The sequence below is a fragment of the Gracilinanus agilis genome, chromosome 1 (assembly GCF_016433145.1).
Source record: "Gracilinanus agilis isolate LMUSP501 chromosome 1, AgileGrace, whole genome shotgun sequence".
Classification (NCBI taxonomy): Eukaryota; Metazoa; Chordata; class Mammalia; order Didelphimorphia; family Didelphidae; genus Gracilinanus; species Gracilinanus agilis.
The window spans coordinates 578829309-578851723 of record NC_058130.1 but is presented as its reverse complement, the minus strand read 5'-3'; the positions used below and the strand labels follow the sequence as shown (position 1 = coordinate 578851723).

Sequence of the window (22415 nt, the reverse complement as noted above, 5' to 3'; positions counted from 1 at the left end):
TTGACAACTAGGGAAAACATAACAAAGTAGTGGGCACTTTTTGGTATTATTATTGCCTTCTGTGCTAATTGAATCTCTCTTTGCTCTAATCTTTGTGGTTCTAAGCTTGCTTACCTTTAAATTTGTGGTCAGTTGTTTACCTTATAAATATATTAAAATCTTTTAAATAAAATTAATGATGTCTATTTTATAAAATGTGTTACATAAGGGTTTTTACTGAATTGTAGTTTGAAACATTTAATGATGGTTCCAAGTAATTCTACTTGCTTTCTTTTTGAAGTGTTTTCTTTGTTTTAGATTAATTTCCAAGCTTCTTTGAATCATATTGATTTAAAAAGAAAAGTAAATGTATTCAATATTTCCCATAGAGACCTCCTTGGGGCTTCTTTGTGGTAGGGAGATGATCTTGAAATTTTGAAGTCATATGTGGAATTTAAAGTCTTGTAGGTTATACTAACTAAGGGCAGCTAAGTGGCTGAGTACATAGAGTGCTCAGCCTGGAGTTAGGAAAACCCAAATTCAAATCTAGCCTCAGACACTAGCTATGTGCCTCTGGGTAAGTCACTTAATGCTGTTTTTTCCTTTGTTTCTTCATCTGTCAAATGAGCTAGAGAAGGAAATGGCAAACCACTGTAGTATCTTTGTTAAGAAAACTCCAGATGGAGTCATGAAGAGTTGGATATGCCTGAGGAGCAACAACAACAATGTTATACTAAAATGTAAAAGCTTTCAGTCTTTTGTTTCAATACCAGCCTAGTTCATTTTGGAGATACTTGCCATTAATGTACCACTAGGTTTTGAAATTAGCCATGACAAGTTAGGGAATGAAGAAAAATGATCATCACTCCAGTTCAGGCCTTTTCTGCTATGGCATAAAAGGGAGAAGAGAGAACACTAAGAACAACTCATTATAAAAACTATAAACATTTAATTAATTGTTAGTTCTTTTAATAGAACATCAACAAATTAGTTGGCATACTAGTGGAAAAAATTGAGTTACATCTATAAGCATTCTTGCTGTAAACAAAACTGGAAGACAGCAGGTTGCATTAGGATCCTGAAAGAAGCCATGAGCTGCTGCAGCCAGCAAACGCTTTATTTTACCAAGCAGAGACATATTAGCCAAAAGCAAAACAAGTTTATAGTATGAAGTCATTTATAAAATATTATGGAAAATATGGAATGCTAGATTGTGAGTAATAGCTCACAGAATAAGGAAAAGTAGTGGAAAGGAAATAAATTTGCTGGAAGTTTGGTGTTAGATACTCCTAAGTCAGAGTATCTGAAGAACATTTTCAGAGTAGGCTTGGAGAGAGAACAAACAGATGGAACATGAGATTTGTCAGCATTTCTATAGTGACTTAGCAATGGAATTACCATAGGGGGATTTGAAACCCAATATGTTATTTGAAGAGCAGTAGAAATGACACTTAAAAGGATAAAGTTATTAAGAAGTGTTGGACCAGACCAAATTATACAAAGAATAAATTTTTGTTACATGTGACACCATTATAAAAAGCATTGAGGATGAATTTATATGACATCTGAATGAAAGGAATATAACAATTGATTGAAAATAATGCCACCAAAATGTATAAAGCCATATAAGTACAGTAGGCCTCTTTGGTGAAATTTACACACATTCAAATGAGTTGACCCACCCACCCACGAAAGGAGAAAAAAAACCTTTGCAAGTGGATAGTATAAGGATAAAAAATAATTATGACTGAAATAATAATATAAATTAGTATTTTAATTAAAGCCATGCTGATAGATAAAGTTATTAGACCACATGCTTGTAAGAATTCAAACCCGCCGCCTCCATTTTGTTACCTCTCATCTCTCCCCAAGCCTGCTAGCCAAGAGGCCACTCCCCCCAACCCAGGAGATTTCTTCTGTGTGGAGACGTAGGCCTCCCCACGCCCAAAGAACCGAAAACGGAAACCCGTTGGACCACGGGACCACGGGAAATGTAGTTTGATAATTTCCACGTGTCCATAGAAAATATATATACTTTTAGATGGCATTTCCCAAATTTCACTTTTACAATAGGAAATCCTGAGTTTGTTTACAGATACATCTGTCTTTGATAGAATTGATTAAAAGAGATAAGATTTGTAAAATGCTTATTAGCATAGCATGTGGTAGCACTAATATAAATGCTTATTCTATCCCTTCCCTTCTGTTAGATAATGACTGCAAATCAACAGTAAGCTTGAACAAAGATTGAATAAGAGAAATCAAGTGGGTACAATTGCATATGAGAATTACTGTAGCACCATCATTAATCTCAAGATACTTCCAGGTGTGAAACCCTAACTTTTTAACTGTACTCTTCTGTTGGTGCTTCAATATATAGAGCACCATAATTTCCAAAGTATCAGAATTGTGTCTGAACCAAATGGAAATGGACATACCCACCATGGATATATGAGCAATCTTTGGAATGATTTATGTTCAGGAAATATCAGGATGAAAAGCATTTGGGAAATAACATCAATTTATCAAATACTTATCTGTTCTAGGTAGTATACTAAGTACTGAGGATACAAAGAAAAACTAAAAATCAGATCCTATTCTTAAGAAATATATATCTTTAATGTGAAGAACACATATAAATCAAAACATACAAGATAAATTAGAAAAGAATGTGGGACAAGGATTGAGGGACAGTGCTATACTGGTACTGTTATGAGTAAGATGATATTAGTTAGTTATTAGGAATTAAATTGTACCTAGCAGGAAGGAATAACAGTACCCACAGAATTTTAAAGGACCTAGGGCAGTGATGAAGAACCTTTGGCACAGGTGCTACAGATGGCATGCAGAGCACTCTCTGTGGGCACAAGTGTTCTCCCTCTCCCCCTGGCAAAGTTCATTACTAGCAAGTCAAAGGGACTTGGGTGGAGTTGCTCCTGTCCCCCTCTCCATCATGCCTAATGACATTTTTTCATATCACCCACTTCTCTGCTTAGTGGTCCAATGGGAGTGCATAAGGGTTAAAGTGGGCGGCTACTGGGTGGCAGAGCTGGAAGGGAGTAGAGGGCTCAGTTCACTCCCCTTCCCCTTTTCACCTGCGCTGAGGACATTTCTCTCATCACTTGCTCCTCCTGCCCAGTAGCCCAATGAGAGCACTTCCTCTCTCCCCTGGGTGGGTGGGTGGGCAGCACTCTGTCTCTGGGGGGACAGGGCATGTCATTTGGTCTCTGGGGGGTGTCACTCTGTCTTGAAAAGGTTTGCCATCACTAACCTAGGGGAAGGGATAACTAGATGTATCTTGGCTAGGTCATTTATGCAGAATTTATACAAGGATAAGCATGAATGGGATAAAATCAGTCTACAATTTTTTGGAGGAAATAGTCATAGTAATGAAATCACAGTTCCATTGAAGTATTGGTATGTTAAATATGCATTTTATATGTATGTATTATTAACATGTATAAATATACAGATACACAACATATCTTTCCTATAGTAATGATTAAAATATATTATTTCATAAATCATTTACTATCTCTGACTCTGAAGCTTTTCTGGGGAAGAGAATTTTGTTTCCTTTTAACTGTGTCATTGAGGTTCAGTCTAATGAAGTTTAAACATTCTAAGTAAAGTGAATCTCTGTCAAATGCTAAGAAAAAAAAAAACTTTCTATAGTGGCAAATGGATACCTAATTCACTGATGAGAGTGTGGCATCTAATGAATAGAGAAGGGCTTTAGAGTCAGCAGTCAGTCAACAACTATAGTTCTGTATGTCTGCTATATGGCAAGCACTCTGCCAGATTGTAGGATTACAAAGACAAAAATGAAAGTCTTTGACCTCAAGGTTGTGGAGGTGGGAGTATGGAAAATCTGGCTACAAAGGCAGGGTTGAGGCGGTTTTTAAGGCAAGGATTTTGAGCTGGTTTTAGAGACAAGGGCACCTCTTAGGTGGAGTGGGAAAAGATTTTAGCTATAAGAAAGTTATAGGAAGCAAGCTGGGGTGGGTGAAAAAGGAGTTGGGAGGGAGGACAAGCATCCCATGCATGGTCTAGGATAGGGGTCAGCAATGTATGGCTCTTTCTGCAGGAGCCATAAAGTCAATTTTTTTTTCAGGTGCTGTTACAGGAGTGCGCACTGTTACAGGAGCGTGCACTGTGAGCACTGTATGGCTCTCACGAAATTACATTTTAAAAAATGTGGCATTTATGGCTCTCATGGCCAAAAAGGTTGCTGACCCCTGGTCTAGGAGCTAACCAGCTGTCTGGTAAGGGATTCCCCTCTGCTGGGCTGGAGTTGGGGACAGGGAGTTTAAAGCTTACCAGTAGCAGTAACAGCAAACAAGCAGCAGAAAGAGTTAGCAGGAACAGCCTCTGGGAGAGAGAGAGGCCCAGCTGTCTGGCTCTCCTGGTGGGCAGTTGTAGGCAGTGAGTTTGGGAAAGTTCTGAAGGGTTTCTGGAAGGGAGAGGGAAGAGGGACAACCATGGCAGGAGAAGAAACCTGGTTCCTTTAGTTCTGAAATCCCTTCATGGTTGCCAAAAAATTGTAGGAGTAAAAATGAATAAATACTCCTAGTATTTAAAAATATATAAGACTTTAATAATAATCAAAAAGAGAGGGAAAAGAAAAGGATTCTTTCAGTCAAGTGAGCAGAGCAAAGAGAGCCAGAGACTCCCACCTGCACAAGGTGCTTCTGTATTATTGGATGGTAAACAGCATGTTCACATATAAGTCTATATAAAGTAAATACAGGGTAATTTTGCTCAGTAGGAGGTACTTAGAAGTTTGAGGAAAACCTGAATTTAAATGCTTCCTCTGACACATAATAGCTACATGTCTCTGGGCAAATCACTTAATTTCTCAGGGTACCAGGTAACTCTTTAAGAACATAAATTACCAAATAGTTGCTGATATACATTGGTAGAGGGAATTTCATCACTAACAGTTTCTCTACCAATGAACTAAGTCATAGTTCAGACACAATAACAAAAAATACTGAGCCTTTTTCAGCTTTATTTGCTAGTAGACAGGAGTACTTATTCTAGAGCACATTAAGAAAAATGTTTCAGTTCTTCAAGGAAATGTGGTTTTGTTATTGTGGGTCCAAGAAAAATGTTTGAAAAATCCATTACTCCATTCAACCTAGTGATAAGCATCAGTGAATTTTAGCTAAATTGGTTCTTAGATGAAAGACATCTAAGCTGTCAGTAAACTCTTACTTAAAACTCTTCCAGCTGGTAGAGCTTTCCAAATCTTGCCCTTTATTGTCATAATCTTTGACAGCCCAGACCAACTCCATGTCACACACAGCAAAGAGAATGAGCGTACTCTATGGAGAGTGGTATGTTCATTTTAGTTAGAGCATAGAAGATCTTGAGAGGAACAATCTAGAATGGCTTTAGATTGTTGAGAGTCTTGAATGCCAAGCAAGGGAATTTTAAAATACTCTCAATAGTCAGCAAAGAACTGTTGAAGAATTTTGAGCAGATGATAGTACTAATGCAGTTAAGGGTAGAACTAGAGAGGAGAAAAATAGGAACTGCAATCACTAATGACATATTGATATGCTAACAATGTAGAAATCCCCTAACTTTCTTGTAGAATAATAGTAGAAAGTAAGGAGAAATAAAAATTTTATATAATTATGTAAAGAGGTTAGTCTCATTCATTGTTTTAAAAATTATTTATTGCCCTTGGATAACAGACACCTGCAGTCTTATAGAAATGATTATCTTATTCCCGAAGTTTTGCCTAAAAGGAATTTTTTCACAATTATAAAAGTGTTTGTTATCTTTCCTTGTCTTCTCCTCTGAAACAAGATATATATTCTCATCCTGATAACAAACCCTGCCTGATTGGCTCTGAACACTAAGCAGGCCTAGAAAATTATAAAAACTAAATCTGTACTCTAGGCTATTGGAGCTGTGGTCAGCAGTTTCCCTAGCATGCTAATACCTTTCTTTGCTTATAGTTTGGCCACCTGTCTTTAACTGACAGGTATCCTACTCTCTCTAATGAATACTTTTCTACAAAGAAGTTCCAGTCCTCCTGGTTGAGAAAATTCCCTGACAATAGTGTCTGGGTTTCTTTCCATCTCAGACATTCTGTGAAAACACAGCTGGCACCAATTGTATATTCTTAGTTTCCCTGCCCTTAAAAAAGCAAAACAAAACCACAGACAGCCGATTTCCTGTAATAATTAAGATTTAAGAAAATCCATCCACATTTTTCCCCTTTTGTATCACAATAGGTTGAATTATTAGGGAAATCTTTTAATTTTGGTTAGAATGTGTCTTGCCTAGTAGTTTTCTTTTTCCATTTTGTATTTATCCTTCTGTTTAAGGTTTGCTGAACTTGTTCCTGTGGTCCTTAAAGTCAGGATCCCTATAGGCTGTCATAAGATTGTTGTAATATTTCTCAGAATCCTAGGATCTATCTATCTGGAGGGACCTTGGGAGAGCTTCAGGCCCAAATATTTTCCTTAGGCAAGTGAATGCTTAAAAACACTTCAGCAAACCTTGCAGGAACCTGATTTCACATTGAAGAATCAAGAAAGTCATCTGAAAGGTTTGGGGGTTACTCTTGAGGAGGATTAAGTTAAAAATGGATGAATGTGGTTTGAAAGGTAAGATTGTCAAATGGTAAGTCTATGATCTCTGTAACTAATGTGATTTCACATAAATTGGGGAAATACTAAATCATTTTCCAGTAGACTTTAAACATAGTTTTCTTCATATTAGACAAAGATATGTTTTCTAGTTTATGATCCCATGAATCCTGATATAAACCAGTAGTATCCTATCCAGAGGATTCTCTGAAATCCTCTGAGATACAAATACTAAATTATACTGATTAAAAAGTACCAAAATGAGTCTGGATATTTATGAAGAATTTGTTGGGTGCTAGGCACTATGCTACATACTGGGAATAAAAAGAAAAAAATTGTTCTTACCTTAAAGGAGTAAATTAGGGGAGACTATGTAGAGTAATTAATTTGTATAAAATAAATACAAGATGATTTTCTTGGGCAAAGATATGTTTCTGGGGAAGGGGTCAGGAAAGTTCTCATGAAGAAGATGATGCTTGATCTGAGCTTTGAAGAAAATGAGAAATTCTAAGGGAAAGAAGAAAGAACTAATGGGGAGAGTTTTGGCAAAGGTCTAGAAGTAAAAGTTGGAATTTTGTTTATCATTAACAAAAATAGTTTTTTAGGATATACTTTTGGATTATTTCATTGAATTATAAAAAAACTCATGAGGAAAGATTTTTTCCAATAAATAAAACAAGAAAGAGCAATGATACAAATTTCCTTTAAAGGCAGCTAGTTGGCAAAGTGGATAGAGCACTGGGCTTGGATTCAAGAAGACCCAAGTTCAAATTTGTCCTCAGACACTTACTATCTGTGTGAGCCTGGGAAAATTACTTAATCTCTGTCATACTGTTTTTGATCAGCTATAAAATAGTTATAATAATGGCATCTATTTACCACGGTTGTTGTGAGGACCAAATAAGATATTTGTAAAATCCTCTGTATAATGCCCTGCACATAATAGACTTCTTCCCTCTCTTCTTGAATTTTGCATTCATTTACAGTTGATGGGAATGATTATTATTCTTAGGTGGTTTTTTTTTTTAGCTGAGAAAGCTGAATTGCAGATGATAACATATATTTCTTCCCCTCCCTACTTTTTCCTCAGAATGCCCTCTGAGATCTTACTGAAGATATTTTCTTACTTGGATGCTGTTACCCTTTTGTGTATTGGCTGTGTGAACAAGCGCTTCTATTCTTTGGCCAATGACAAGTAAGAAGAAAAGTTTAACAGTTCATTGTTGTAATATTTTATTAATCACCTATTGTGTATAAAGGACCTTGTGGTAGGTATTAGGGGATATATAATCTTTACACGGTCAATCTAATGAGATAGGCCACAGGTAAGTAGCCATGCTACACAATACCAATTAAGTACTTTAGAGACATAAAACAAAGTTATGCCCGTGACACCAAAGTGATGGGAAAACTGTCATTGCTATATAGAGGTATCAAAGAATACTTCATACAGGAAGTTGCATTTTAATTAAACTTTTAAGGATGGATAAGTTAGGGTCAGGTAAACTTAGGAAGAGTATTTCACACTTAGATAATAAGCCTGAGCAAAGTCATAATTGCAGGAAAGCAATTCTCATTCTCTATATCTTTTAAGACCCCCTGGTGTAAGGTTCAAATTGGAGTGGGGATAGTTAAGGTGGGAAGACCTATTCTAATCTTTTGATTTTTCATTTTAAAAATTATCTTAAATCCTCATTTTACAGATGAGGAAATTGAAGCCTGAAGAAGTTAAATAACTTATTCAAGGCTATATAGGTAATAAGCAGTAGAGAAGAGATTTAGACTTAACTCCTTTTATATTTTAACACTCCTTTGAGACTACTCTTATTTGTATTTTAAAGTTGGATCCCAAAAGAGGGGGTGGCTTTTATAACTGGATCTGTGGAAAATCCTTTGAGTTCTATTACTGCTACTGTAGTTTACAAATACCTACCAGAGCCCTTCAAGTTAACAGCTCAGTAAACTTTATTAGCATTTATTAGGTGGTATAATTAGAACATTCACCTAAAAGTTTGGGGTGCACACTTCCACAAATGGATTCAGTAAGTGTGTGGACTAAAATTTTTGGAATAAAATGGTAGTGAGTTTGGCACATGTATGGAATATGGGATGTTGGAGAAGGTAGGAATTAATCACTCAATTAGACTCCTAGAATGTACTTTCTTGAATCCATAGCTGGTGCTTCTTCCTGTCACTAGGGGTTATACCCCTTGAAGCTGCCTCCTGCTGTGGGTGGTGACTTTTTCTCCACATCTTTTGTTCCTTAGGGTATTTTCTCTGCTCCCAGCTGGATTCATTCTCTACTACTTGTCCACTCTCTCCAACAGAGTCATTTGGGGAAGGGGAAAAAGTAAAGGGAATACATTCCCTTTTATATCTTTTTAATTTTATCCCTTTTATCCCCAAGTTCAAAGGGAATTACTAGTTCCCTTGTAGCTTGGTGGCTCTTCTGGCTCCATCTCAAGACTTTTAAGCTGTTGTTATTTTTTAAATTGATGAAGGCTGATATTATGAGGAAAACTAATATTTTACTTAGGCCCATGTTGATAGAATAAATCGACCATGTGCCTGTAAAAAATTCAAATTGCCGCCTCGGCCATTTTGTTCCATACCTTCCCTATTCCTCTTCCTCCCCAGGGAGTGCGCTCAGGTATCAAAGAGGAAGTTAAAAGCAACTTCCCAATATTTAAAGACGAGCTTTACCTTGAAGACGTCATCCAAAACAGGAAACCAGCTGGACCATGGGAAATGTAGTCTCAAAGTCACCCACATGTCCACAGGAAGTTTGTCAAATACTTTTAAATGGAACCCCCAGAAATTCTAAATAACACACTGTTTACATTCACCCAGGTATTTAGAGTCCCCAGAAGGGTATTTACCTTCTTTATATAATGCATCCCTTCTTGACCCAATCAGAGAGTTTCATACCTCATCAAAACAATATGGTACTGATTAAGAGATAGAAGGGAGGATCAGTGGAATAGACTTGGGGTAAGTGACGTCAGCAAGACATTGTATGATAAACCCAAAGAGCCCAATTTTTGGGACAAAAATCCACTATTTGACAAAAACTGCTGGGAAAATTGGAAAACAATGTGGGAAAGATTAGGTTTAGATCAGCATCTCACACCCTGCACCAAGATAAATTCATAATGGGTGAAAGACTTGAATATAAAGAAGGAAACGGTAAGTAAATTAAGTGAACACAGAATAGTATACTTGTCAGATCTCTAGGAAAAGAAAGATTTTAAAACCAAGCAAGAGTTAGAAAAAATTACAAAATGTAAGATAAATAATTTTGATTATATTAAATTAAAAAGGTTTTGTACAAACAAAAACAATGAAACCAAAATCAGAAGGGAAACAACAAACTGGGAAAAAATCTTTATAACAAAAAATTCTGACAGAGGTCTAATTAAATTACACAAATATACAAGGAGCTAAATCAATTGTATAAAAAAATCAAGCCATTCCCCAATTGATAAATGGGCAAGGGACATGAATAGTCAATTTTCAGATAAAGAAATCAAAACTATCAATAAGCACATGAGAAGGTGTTCTAAATCTCTAATAATTAAAGATCATTGTTTTTAAATAATCTTAATTATATATTAAAATTTCCTTATAGATAATCACTTCAATTGTGATTGTACTAGTTGAATATGTAGGTAATCTTATTCCCTCTCTTTATGTACACATTTGTCATTTCTGGAAATTAAGGAAACTGTGTAAAAAGCAAATACCCTAAAACTGAATAGTGGCTAATGTCAAATGTAGCTCTTGGAGTGATTTCAAATGTCTGCATTCATATCTTACTTTAAAAATCCAAGTGCATTTTTTTTAGTATAGTTAAGAAAGAAGATGATTAATAATATAGGGGCATTTAGGTGGCACGGTAGATAGAGTGCTAGGCCTAGATAGAGTGGGGAGGACCTGGTTTCAAATTTGACCTCAGACACTTTCTAGTTGTGTGACCCTGGGTAAGTCACTTAACCCTATTTGCCTAGCCCTTACTTTTATGCCTTAGAGTTGTTACTAAGACAAAAAGTAAGGATTAAAAAAATGTATTACAGTCTTTGTAAGAATTTAGTTGACAAACTGAATCAGCAAATCAATGGATATTTCTAAGAAATACCTAGAGTAGGAAAAAAAGGATTTTTCAATGTAGAAAAATACTATATTGATATTTTAAACCTCTTTTTCCAAAACAAAGCTTTATATGTGCTTTAGGACTTACTAGTTCTATTAGAGACACTTCCCTTTGGGTGAGGTAAAATTTTTAAATATGACCTTATATATAAAATATTTGTAACATCTTTTGTGAAATTCTGTGGAATAATCCTCAGTACAGGAAAATGTTAACCATCTTGAATCTTTAACTGACATTTTCCCCACTTCATATTTAGTAGTAAAGTATATAGGGTAGACTAAATAACCTCTAAGATTTCATGAAAAAAAGTTAAATCATGAAAAGAATGCTTGATGTTGAGAATTTAGTTTTTTAAAAGTAACATCTGGGTTTGATCTTTGGATCAATATAGATTTTCCCCCAGTCTTCCACACATCTTATGAAATAAAATGAAGCTTATATTATTTTAATTTTTTAAATTTAAATTTATTTTTTGAACTGTGTTTCTGTATCTCACCCAGGCTGAAAGTATAGCAGTGACTGATGAGCTCCTTCCAAATACAGAGCTGCACAGAAGTTTTCACTTGCTATTTTTCTAACCAGAGATTGCTTGCCCCTGCTTAGGCAGCCACTCCTAGAGTCTCACTATATTGGTACCAAATTTAATTGGAGCATTTGGAGCACTTGATCTGCTTTAGCCCTGCTTCAGATCAGTACTTTCAAGTTCAAGTGACCCAGCAGATTTAGCTTCCTCTAGCAGCAGGGATTACTGGCATGGCTAGATGAGTTTTATTTTTAGCATTTCTCATATTTTTCCATACTTTTCATCCTCTCTCCCTCTTCCTCCCCCTCCCCTCTCTTCTCCTCCTCCTTTCCCTCTCCCTTCTTACTTTTTTAACTCTCCTAGATGCTCTATTCAGGAAGGGAGATAAGTTAGTGGAATCACTCTAAGTTGACTTTGATATAACAGCCTATCCTAGACTACTTGCATTTTGAAGGAGAATCATTTGAGGAGGGCAATACCTTATCCAAAGGAATAGATTTTTAGAAGGATTTCAGGCATCCCCTCACCTGGGTGACTATTTTAGGAACCTTGCTTACATTATACTGATGACAGAAAGATTAATTTATCATAATTTATCTTAAATTTTCTTAATAGAATGGTATAATGTAAGGAGCATTGGACTTGGAACCAAGAGACTTGGGTTTGAGTCCTGGCTCTGGTGCTTGCTTGATAACAGATTGACAATAGGTAGATCACTTAATTTCTCTGAGCCTCAGTTTCCTTATCTGGGAAATGCAGATACTACTTGTAATCACCACCTGCAGTATAGTAAACTTTTAAAGTATTTTAAAGTATGCAGGGTAAGTTAGTATTTACTAATTGAAGTTTTACTATGCCTTGATTATTAGATTGAATATATATATATGTATACATATATATATATATATTTATACACACACACACACACACACACACATATACTTTGCTTACCCCAAATCACCTTGAATTCTTTTCAAGGATTCTAGAACTACTGTGCAAACTGTAGAATACTTATTTCATAAGAGGCACTGAGGAATAGGGAATAGAGAGCTGACTTTAGAATCAAGAAAATCTGGATTCAAGTTCTTCTTGCTATTGGTTGTATGAACTTGGGTTTAAGTGATTTCACTTAATTTCTCAGGTACAGACAAGATGTTTACTTGAATCAGTTGAAAGAGTATCTTCATCTGGGAGTTCCTTTATCAATAAAATCACAGGTCTAGTCCCTATCTCTTATTCCTAGTTATATTTTAGATTTTATGTGTTGAAAATCAGTTTTGATTTTGTGTTTTGGATCTACTTACATAGTATTGATACTAAAGATTGTAATACACTAAAGTTTATACACTTTTTTTTTTTTAAAGTTTTACACTTGCAGTTTTTGTTAAAACTAGAATCAGCAGTGTTTATGCAATGCTGACATAGGAAATTTGGGATTGAGGAATGATCTCACTAAAACAAAACAACATTCTAAATAGGGTCAAGTGATGAGTGAACAGATTTGAAGAAAGTTAGAACAGGGTTTTATAGAAAGATAGAAAAGTGCACAGATAAAGAATTCTGATGCAGTGGTGTCAGATTACCTGAAGTGTGTACTGCTCTCCTTTAGTTATGATTTTTTCCTACATCTAATAATGTAGATATTCAAACAGGAATACTTAAACTAAAAACTAAAATAAAATGAGTAATTATGGGCAGATATCATGGAACAAAATGACTACTGTGAGAAATAGTTTTGGAATTTCTAACTAGAAACAAATTATTTGGAGAAATCTAAATACTATCTAATCCTTTGAAAAGATTAGTTTTTATGTTAGCGTTTTCTTGGGCTGGGTCCTATGTATAAAAAAATGAGAAAGATAAATCTTGCATTTTTCAAATTGTAAAATAAATATCTAAGAAAAGAGAATTCTACTCTGCTCCACTTGGATTCAAAGATTTGACACGGGGCAGCTGGGTGGCTCAGTGGATTGAGAGCCAAGGTCTAGAGATGTGAGGTCCTAGGTTCAAATGTGACTTCAGACACTGCCTAGCTGTGTAACCCTGGGCAAGTTACTTAACCCTCATTGCCTAGCCCTTACTACTCTTCCACCTTGGAACCAATACACGGCATTGTTTCTAAGACAGATGGTAAGGGTTTAAAAAAAGATTTTACAGAAGGAAATATCACATCATTTTAGTTTTTCTGGGTTCTTGAGTCTTTGCTCAAGTATCTCTTTTTATTTAACTTTAAAGCCTTTTTCTTTTCTCCATAGTGGAGGTCCTTTAGTACTTTGATAAATTTGTGATTTCACTGTTGGGATAACTTGTTCTCCCTAAACAGATCTCAAGTCCTTCATATTTTTCTCATCTGCCATAGTTGTCTGTTTCTTAATGTATATTAAATAGAGGAACTGTCCAAGTACTCAAGGTCTTCAAATGATTCTTTTACTATTTAGTGGTTGCCATTATAGCACCCTTGTTATTTTTCTTTTGGTTATCCTTTGTTTTTATTACTATAATCTGCCTACTTCTTCTTCTTTTTTGTTATGTCTGACCTTGATGATTTTGCTTATACCCAATTCTCATGGACAAGTTGTCATTGCTACTGTTTTATAGTCCACAAAAGAAAACCATCATATGTTTTGCCATTTTCTTTTTCCTTGTTTTGAGCTCGTTGTGTTTTTAAAATTTTATTTTAAATTTTAAAATTTCAAAGAAAATTTTCTCAATGCCTTTCATTTTTATATCACATTAATTTCTAAATATATCCCTCTTCGTAGTCTATTCAGTAAACCACCCTTTTAACAAACATTAAAAAATAAAAAAGGGGAAAAAAAACCAGGGTAGCAAAACTAACCAATACATTAACTATGTCTGACAGTATATGTAATATTCCACAACTATAATCTGTCACATTCAATAAAGGGAAGGAGGTATATTTTCTGAGCTCATCTTCAGGTTCAATACTGATTGTTAGCCATATGATATTTAAGTCTTTGAAAAAAATTATTTTATTGTAGTTATTATATATTGATTCTGCTTACTTCATATAAGCCTTCCTGTCTTTTCTGAATTCTTCATAAACATTAGTACTTATGGTACAGTAATATTCCATTACATTAATTGACTATAGTTTTTTTAAGCATTGCCACTTTAATGTGTGCATTGTTTCTGGTTCTTTGCTACTATAAAAAAGTGCTACTTTGAAAATTTGTTTCCTGGAGTATATGCCTAACAGCAGGATCACTGGGTCAAATGATCTAGATATATTAATCATTTTTTGATCATGATTCCAAATTGCTTTACAGAATGATTGAACAAGTTCCCCAGTTCCATCATCACTAGTAATGATGGCCAGCCTTTCAATAGATCTTTCAACACTGACTTTCTATATTTTATCATCTTTTTCAGATTTTATAATTGTGAGGTAAAAACTCAGGGTTGGTTTTCATTTCTTAATTATTAGTGATTTGGCACAATATTTGTTATAGTTAGTAATTTTTAGTTCTTATGGGAATTATTCTTCATTTCCATTAATAATCTAAATGGGGAATGTCTTTGCTTTATATAGTTGTGCTAATTCCCTATAAATTTTGTGTGTGCAGCCCCTGTCAAAGAGATTTAATAAAAAGACCCCCCCAAATTGTTTCCTTTTTTTCCTCTTTCCTGCACAGATTTTGTTTGTGCAAAAGTTTTTCAATTTTCATATAATTCTTTATTATCTGTAATGTTTTCTGTCCTTTATTCAGTTAAGGATTCTTCCTCTTGCCAGAGTTAGGAAAGGTATTCAGTCTTACTTTCTCTTCATTCCTGGTGATGTGACCTTTTATATTTAAGTTGAGGATTCATTTTGAGCTTATTGTGGCAGATATTGTAAAATGTTAATCTAAATCTAATTTCTCCTAAACTCTTTTCCAGTTTTCTCAGCAGTTTTTATTAAATGGGAATTTCCCAAAGTAATTTATTGTGTTAAAGCAAATATGTGATTATTGAGTTGTTTTGTTTTTCTTATTTGCTTATCCATTTATTGATTTACTTTTCTGATTTTAAATAGATATCAAATATTTTGGTAAGTGCTTTGTAATATAATTTGAGAACTTGAAGTATTGTTTTCTTTCATTTCTACTTTTCTCCTGATTACTTCTTTTCAGGTGCTAGTGTTTCCTGTTACAAATAATACTAGCTTTTGATTTTAAATATCTATATTTTCTCAACTTAAAAAATAAGCCTTCTATGCCTAAATTTTTAGAAAATTTTTCTCATAGTTGAGTGTTGTACTTTGCTACTTGTAGCAAACAATAGTGTATGTATGTATACAGTGTAAGGCATTGTACTATCTATCTAGTTGAATGCTTTAATTTGAACAATGTGCATTTTTCTTCTTCTTCCCTTTTCCTCAACCTTCCTGCCAGTTTTCTCTTCCTTTTTCCTTTTACTGGATGTGAACCCCCTCATCTCTACTTTCAAAGAGGAGGAAGTCTGGGATGCCTGCTGTATTCTGATCTTTTAGTCCAGTTTTCTCTTCAAAATGGTTATGAGGTTAGGCCTATCTGGTTCCCTTTCTGTGTTCAGAATGCCCTTTCTTACCACTTCAGTGATCAGGAATTCAGCATCTACAATCCTGGAAAGATGAAGGACTGTGAAGATGTAGCAGCTTTCCTGCTGATATATATTCTGAGAACCCATGGGTATTGTAGTCTGTTCTGCTATTAAACATAAAGGACCATCAGACCATTTCATTTGCTCTGTAGCTGAACTCTGTAATTTGTTTTGTTTCCCTCAATTAGAATGTGAGTTCCTTGAAAGCAAGGATTGTCACATATAGTAAACCATAGAATTTGCCATAAAATAAGTGCATAGTACTTCTTCATTCATTCCTTTGTTTTCTTTTTTCTAGTATAGATAGTTGGGCCACTTTCTTTTTTAAAAATTAAATTTTATTTATTTTTATGTTTTCATTTTTAAAAATTAAATACTTAGTAGATTAGTAGATCTACTAAATAACCTCATACAGGTGTGTTGGGGCTGTCCAGATATCTAGCAATATTTAACTTATCTAAGTTTCTACTCATCTCCTTAACTTCTTATTTTTGGTTATATTTAATCTGTTCTGAGAGGAGAAAATTAAAGACCCCCACTAATATTTTGTTATCTATTTCTATCTGTATCTCATGTAATTTGTTTAAAAATCTGGATGCTGTAACTCTGGTTGCATAAAGGTCCAATATTGATAATGCTTCATTATCCATAGTAAGCCCCACTTTGCCCCTTTCTCCCCACACAGTATTTTCATCCCTTCCAATTATATTCATTTTAGCCCCAATTCTGTCAGAGATCATACTTATACCTCTGCTTTCTTTAGATCAACTGAGGCATAATATGTTCTGCTCCAGCCCCTCACCTTCCCTCGCTGTGTGGCTCTCATTTTCAGTGTGTTTCTTATAAACAACATATTGTCTGATCTTGGTTTTGTCTCTTCTTCCTAAAGGTGAATTCATCCCATTTATAATCAGTTCACAATTACTAGCTATTTACTTCCATCTGTTTCCCTCCTCGCTCTGTTCACCTCATCCTTTCTATCAATCTCTCCTCAGATGTCCAATTTCCTTTGACCAATACCTCTCCAATTCACACCCCTTCCTCAAAATCCTCCTTTATCTTCTCCTCTTGTCCTCCTAGTTCCAAATTGCCCCACTTTTCCAAAGGTCCCTTCCTTGTCCCTTTCCTATTCTATCTACCTTTCCAAAAATCCATTCCTTATCCCTTCAACTCTGCCCTGCAACATCTTGATATGAGTTCAATTCTAAAAATCCCTCCCCTCTTTTGTCCTAAGAGTCTCTCCCCCATTCCCTCACCTTATCCCGTTTCTTGACTTGTACTCCACTTTAGGTATCCTTCACTTCCTTTCCTTTTATGTCTCCCTTTCCTCCTTTCTCTTATACCCTTCCTTCACTTATTCCCTTAGTATCCCAAGGGGACTTCCAGTCCCTTCCTTATCTTATCCCCCTTCCCTCCTGTTTCTCAGTATGTTAAGATTTTTACCCTTCTCATTGTGTATGTTGTTCTCTAGTACTACTAGCCCTCCACCTTCTCCTCACCTTCTCTGTGGCAGTTCCCTCCACTCATTCCTCCTCTCTATGAGATAGTTTTTCCACCGTGCCTCCTCCTGATCTATTCTGTTACTATTTAGACTCCCTCCATTATATTACACCTTGATCTCAAGTCTTTTTCCTTTGCTTGTTCATTTTAATTTATTTTTTAAATTTCAGCTGCCAGGCCAATAGACTCAATTATTGGCTTTTTGTTGGAATCCAAAGGTTCTTAGTTTGTTGGGATATATTACTTCAGGTTTCAGGATTTTTGTGTGTTTGTTTTTTTCATGGGCCTTATTTAGTTATTCTGTTTTGTTTTTTTTTTTTTTAGACCAGGGTCAGATGTGTCCCTGGTCCCCCAGCTCAAATCTCAGTAATCAAGATTTTCCTCAGGGCTTCCAACCATAGCCCATGGGCAGTTCTGTCATTTCAACTGAAAGCAAGGTGTCTACTTTCCCCTGTGATAACAGCCGGGGACTACACTCTTCTGGAAGTAACCATAGCTGACAGGGCCCCAGTCCCTCAAAAATCACACTCACCCATGCTTGATTCTTCCTCACTCCTCCCATCCTACTGCTACCACCCAGGTGTCTAGTCTGTGTGCCTCTAACTTCTAAACTCCCTTGTTTGTTAGTAACAAGGTTTGGGTTCTTGCCCATAGAATCTGGTACCTGTAGGCTCTGTGGCATCTACTCCTTCCTCTCAGCTGTGGGCCAGTGGGAGTCTCTGGAGCTGAGGGCAAGGCAGAAACAGATGCTCACAGGGTGCTCAGCTTGTAGATGCCAGTGCTATCCTCAGGAATGCAAACTCTAGGGCTCAGCAATCAAGGTGAGGTTGCCAATCCTTACCCCATGGGTTACCTTATTAATTTCACTCTGTTTGTTCTGTTCCTATCCCCAGCTCCTACAGCATTGAGACTGAGGCCAGAGAAGTCAGAAACCTTTCTCCCTAGTTCTCTCTGGCTGTTCAACTTTATTCCCAACTCCTGTCTGTTTTAGCTACTTTTAGCATTGATTCTATAGAATTATTTTTGGTTGTTTAGGGAGGGTATTAGGAGAGTGAGGAATTTTTTTCAGTTACTTTTAGAAACAGTTTTTGACAATTGTTTTCTGTTATTTTGTGATTCAGATCTCCTTCAACCTGATATAGTTTATATCACTACTTTCATTCAATCCATATTTCCATATTTCCCATGTTGTGACTATAGACATATATCATATATACAAGAAAAAACTCATGAAGGAAATAAAGTGAAGGATAGTGTGATTTGACCTCTAACAAGTTTCCAACAGTTCCTTCTTTGGCTGTGGATGGTGTTCATTTCTTTTTATTCTTGGAACCTTTTTTTTTGTGGGTAATACTTTTGTTCTTCACAGACAATTATCAGACGGTATTCCTGTTCCTGTATATACTGTTCTCATTCTTCTCATTTCACTTTGCTTCAGTTCATATTAGTCTTTCTAGGTTTTTCTGAACTAATCTTCATCTTTTCTTATGGAATTATTGTATTACAACCATATATCACAACTTGTTACCCATTCCCCAATTGACAGTTACTCTCGGTTTCCAATTCTTTGTCATTACAAAAATAGTGTTAATAGCTGCTAGAAAATATTTTCGTGCAAGTAAGTCCTTTCCCCCATCTCTGATATATTTGGGATATGGACTCCATAGTGGTGTTGCTGGGTCAAAAGATATGTAATTTTGTGGTTTTGGTACATATTAATCTCCAGAATGGTCTTATCAGTTCACAGTTCCACCAATGGTGCATTAGTATCCCAATTTTCCTATATTCCCTCAAACATTAATCATTTTCCTTTTCAGTCTTAGTAGCCATTCTGATAGGTATGAGGTGTTATCTCAGAGTTGTTTTTTGCATTTCTCTAATCAGTAGTGATTTGGAGCATTTTCTCATATGACTGTAGTTAGTTATAATTTCTTCATCTGAGAACTATCTGTCCCTAACCTTTGACAGTTTATCAATTGGGGAGTGCTTTGTATTCTTATAAGTTTGGCTCTATTATCTATGTATTTGAGAAATTAGGCCTTTGTCAGAGATATTTGCTATGGAAATTTTTCCCAGTTTGTTTCCCTTCTAGTCTTGGTTGTATTGGTTTTGTTTATATAGAATCTTTTTAATTTAATGTAATAAAATATATTTCATTTTTCATAATGTCTTCTGTATCTTGTTTGATCATAAATTCTGTTCTTATCCATAGGTCTGACAGGTAAACTCTTTTATGTTACCCTAATTTGCTTATGATATCCACCTTTTTCTAGATCAGGTATCCAGTTTGATTTTATCTTGGTGTCTGATATGAGATGATGGTGTATGCCTAGTTTCTGTATATTGTTATTAATTTTTCCTAGTAGTTTTTGTCAGATTGTGAATTCTTCCCCCAATAGCTTGGATTTTTGGGTTTATTGAACAGTAGATTACTATTGTCATTAATTACCATGTATTGATTTCTTAACCTATTCCATTGATCTGGGCTACTTCTTTTTGAATAAATATGGATTTCACAGAGGAGGCCTTTTGCTATTTTGGGGTTTGATATAATTAGCCCAGTATGTAAATGGAAACATTTGGAGTATCATGATAGGAAATCTCTCTTCAGTTTAGATTTTATGCAGGATATCTATCATAATGCTGGTGAATGTTAAGCCAGCATAACTTTCTTTCAACCTTATTCCTCTTGATATTTAATGTGTCATTGTTCAGAGTTATCTCCCTGGTCCATTCTTCCATTTAGAGTATCCTTTTTTATGCCATCTGGTTTCATGTATAGAATGCTAATATATATTTGGCTAATTTCCTCAAGTACAGTATTAAGCTATTGATTATTGAATGAAGATCACCTATTAAGAGCAATAGTTAAGTGAACAGTTTTAGAATTTTTGAAGATGTGCATGATTCTTAACCCTGCATTCATTTTTTTTTTACCATTAACACAGCAGAAGGGAGCTATAGATGGTTTAGGATTGTTACACATTTTAATTTTGTTTCATATGGCCTAGACTTATATCACATAGTGAGAACTTCCCATACCTTTCATCATGAGCCTTTCCTTATTAAGGTAAGTTGGTCCTCAATTAGAAAATAGAATTTGTTGTGGTACCATATACCAGTGGCACTGAGGATAGAGTGCTGGGCCTGGAGTCAGAAAGACTCTTCTTCCTGAGTTCAAATTTGGCCTCAGATACTGATTAGTTGTGTGAATCTGAGCAAGTCACTTAACCTATTTTGTCTCAGTTTCCTTATCTGTAAAAAGAGCTAGAGAAGGAAATAGTATATTACTTAAGTATCTTTGTCAAGAAAACTCCAACAGGGTTAATGACAAGTTGTACACAACTGAAAAACGATAAGACAACAACTATGCTCAGAATATTGTAGATACTTCCAGGGCTTATGCTTGGCTAGCATAGCCTTCTGGAGTCCATGATCACTTCTATTGGATCATGTGGGAATAGAATTTTTATAGAGGAAATAGAAATTAAATTAAAGTTTGAAACTAATGTACCCCCCTTTAAAGCAGCCACCACCACAACTTTATTGTGGAAACCTTGTTTGGTCACAAAATGATTGTTCTTTTAAGGTAGAAACTGTTTTTCATTTTTGTCTTTGTATCTCTCTCCTCTAGCAAAGTGAATGTAGTACACAATTGATAGGCTTATTGAATTTATTTTAATTTCTAGTACTTTAAGCATATATTTTATATATTTTCTTTTAAATACTTTTGAAATTTTCCTACAAATGCAGATAAATATTGTTGAAATTTTTAAAAAAATATTTATTAATATTTATTTTTTTAGAAAAGTTAACATGGTTACATAATTCATGCTCTTACTTTCCCCTTCACCCCCTGAGCTCCCCCCTCCCATGGCTGATGCATATTTTCACTGGTTTTAACGTGTGTCATTGATCAAGACCTATTTCCAAATTGTTGATAGTTGCATTGGTGTCGTAGTTTCCATTCTGTTTTTGCCAAATCATGAGAAGTAGATTAAACATTGAGTATAGAAGATGCCACATTATGTTATGGTAAACTAAACATATTGTATTTTGAGGACTTTAGGTGATTCCAGATCATCAAGTAGATTAATGAATTACTTATCTTTAGAAAAGAAATTATAAAAAAAAGGAAAAAACCCAACTCATGAATATGTAATTTTTCCCATTAATCATTTTTGTCATCTGATTTTTTGTGTATCTGAAGGTCATAGAACCAAGAGAAGCCAAATTCTAACATATATAGTTTTCAGAGTTACAAAAGACAAACAAACAAAGAAACAAAAAACAGAAGCTAGTTGGGGGATGATTAAAATTTTTTTTAAAAATAAAGTTTTACCTTCTGTCTTAGAATTGATTAGTCTTGATTCTAAGGCAGAAGAATGGTAAGGGCAAGGCAGTTGTGGTTAAGTAACTTCCCCAGGGTCATATAGCTAGGAAATATCTAAGACCAGATTTGAACTTAGGTCCTTCAGCCTCCAGGCTTGGCATGTGCTACCTCTCTGCCCCCTGATTAAGCTTTTAGAAATCATTTTAAGAAAGTAAAGAATCTAAGAGAGAATGGTATATTGTAATGGATAGAGGAACAGTCTTGCTGTCTGAGTTAGTCTTCCTTCTGAAATGTAGTAGATATGGAACCATGGAAAAGTCATTTAAACTCTCAGTTTTGCAAAAAATTTTCTATGACTAAAGCATAGATGAGTTGCTTAACTTAGTGGAAAGTTTCCTTGCCAGAAAAAAAACAACAACAAAAAACCAGACAGGTAGCAGTTTATGATTTCAACTTAATTAAACATTTGTTGAGCATCTCCAATGGTTGTTGATGAATGTGCTTCATTTAAAAAATATTTGTAATCTAAAGTAGTTTATCTTTTTAATAAAAACACAACATTTCTCCCAAGCCCAGGAATTAACCAAGAATCAGGTCCTCTCCCCTCATCACAAATGGTAGAAAATTTTCTTTGTTTTCTTCTGTTCTTTTGCTTTTTTCCTTTACATGCTCAGCACAAACCAACAATTCTTTTTTCTTCAATATTGTGATAATTTATGTCTTAATAAAGCAAAACATATTGCT

The 22415-nt window shown here is 35.1% G+C and overlaps 1 protein-coding gene across 1 annotated transcript in view; it reads left to right on the top strand.

The window, feature by feature from the left end:
* The window catches only part of FBXO15 (F-box protein 15), a 69809-nt gene that overhangs the window by 1711 nt on the left and 45683 nt on the right, over positions 1–22415 (top strand). The window contains exon 3 of the mRNA XM_044667146.1: positions 7675–7779. Coding sequence (XP_044523081.1) covers positions 7675–7779 — 105 coding nt within the window. The remainder of the gene's footprint in view (positions 1–7674; positions 7780–22415) is intronic.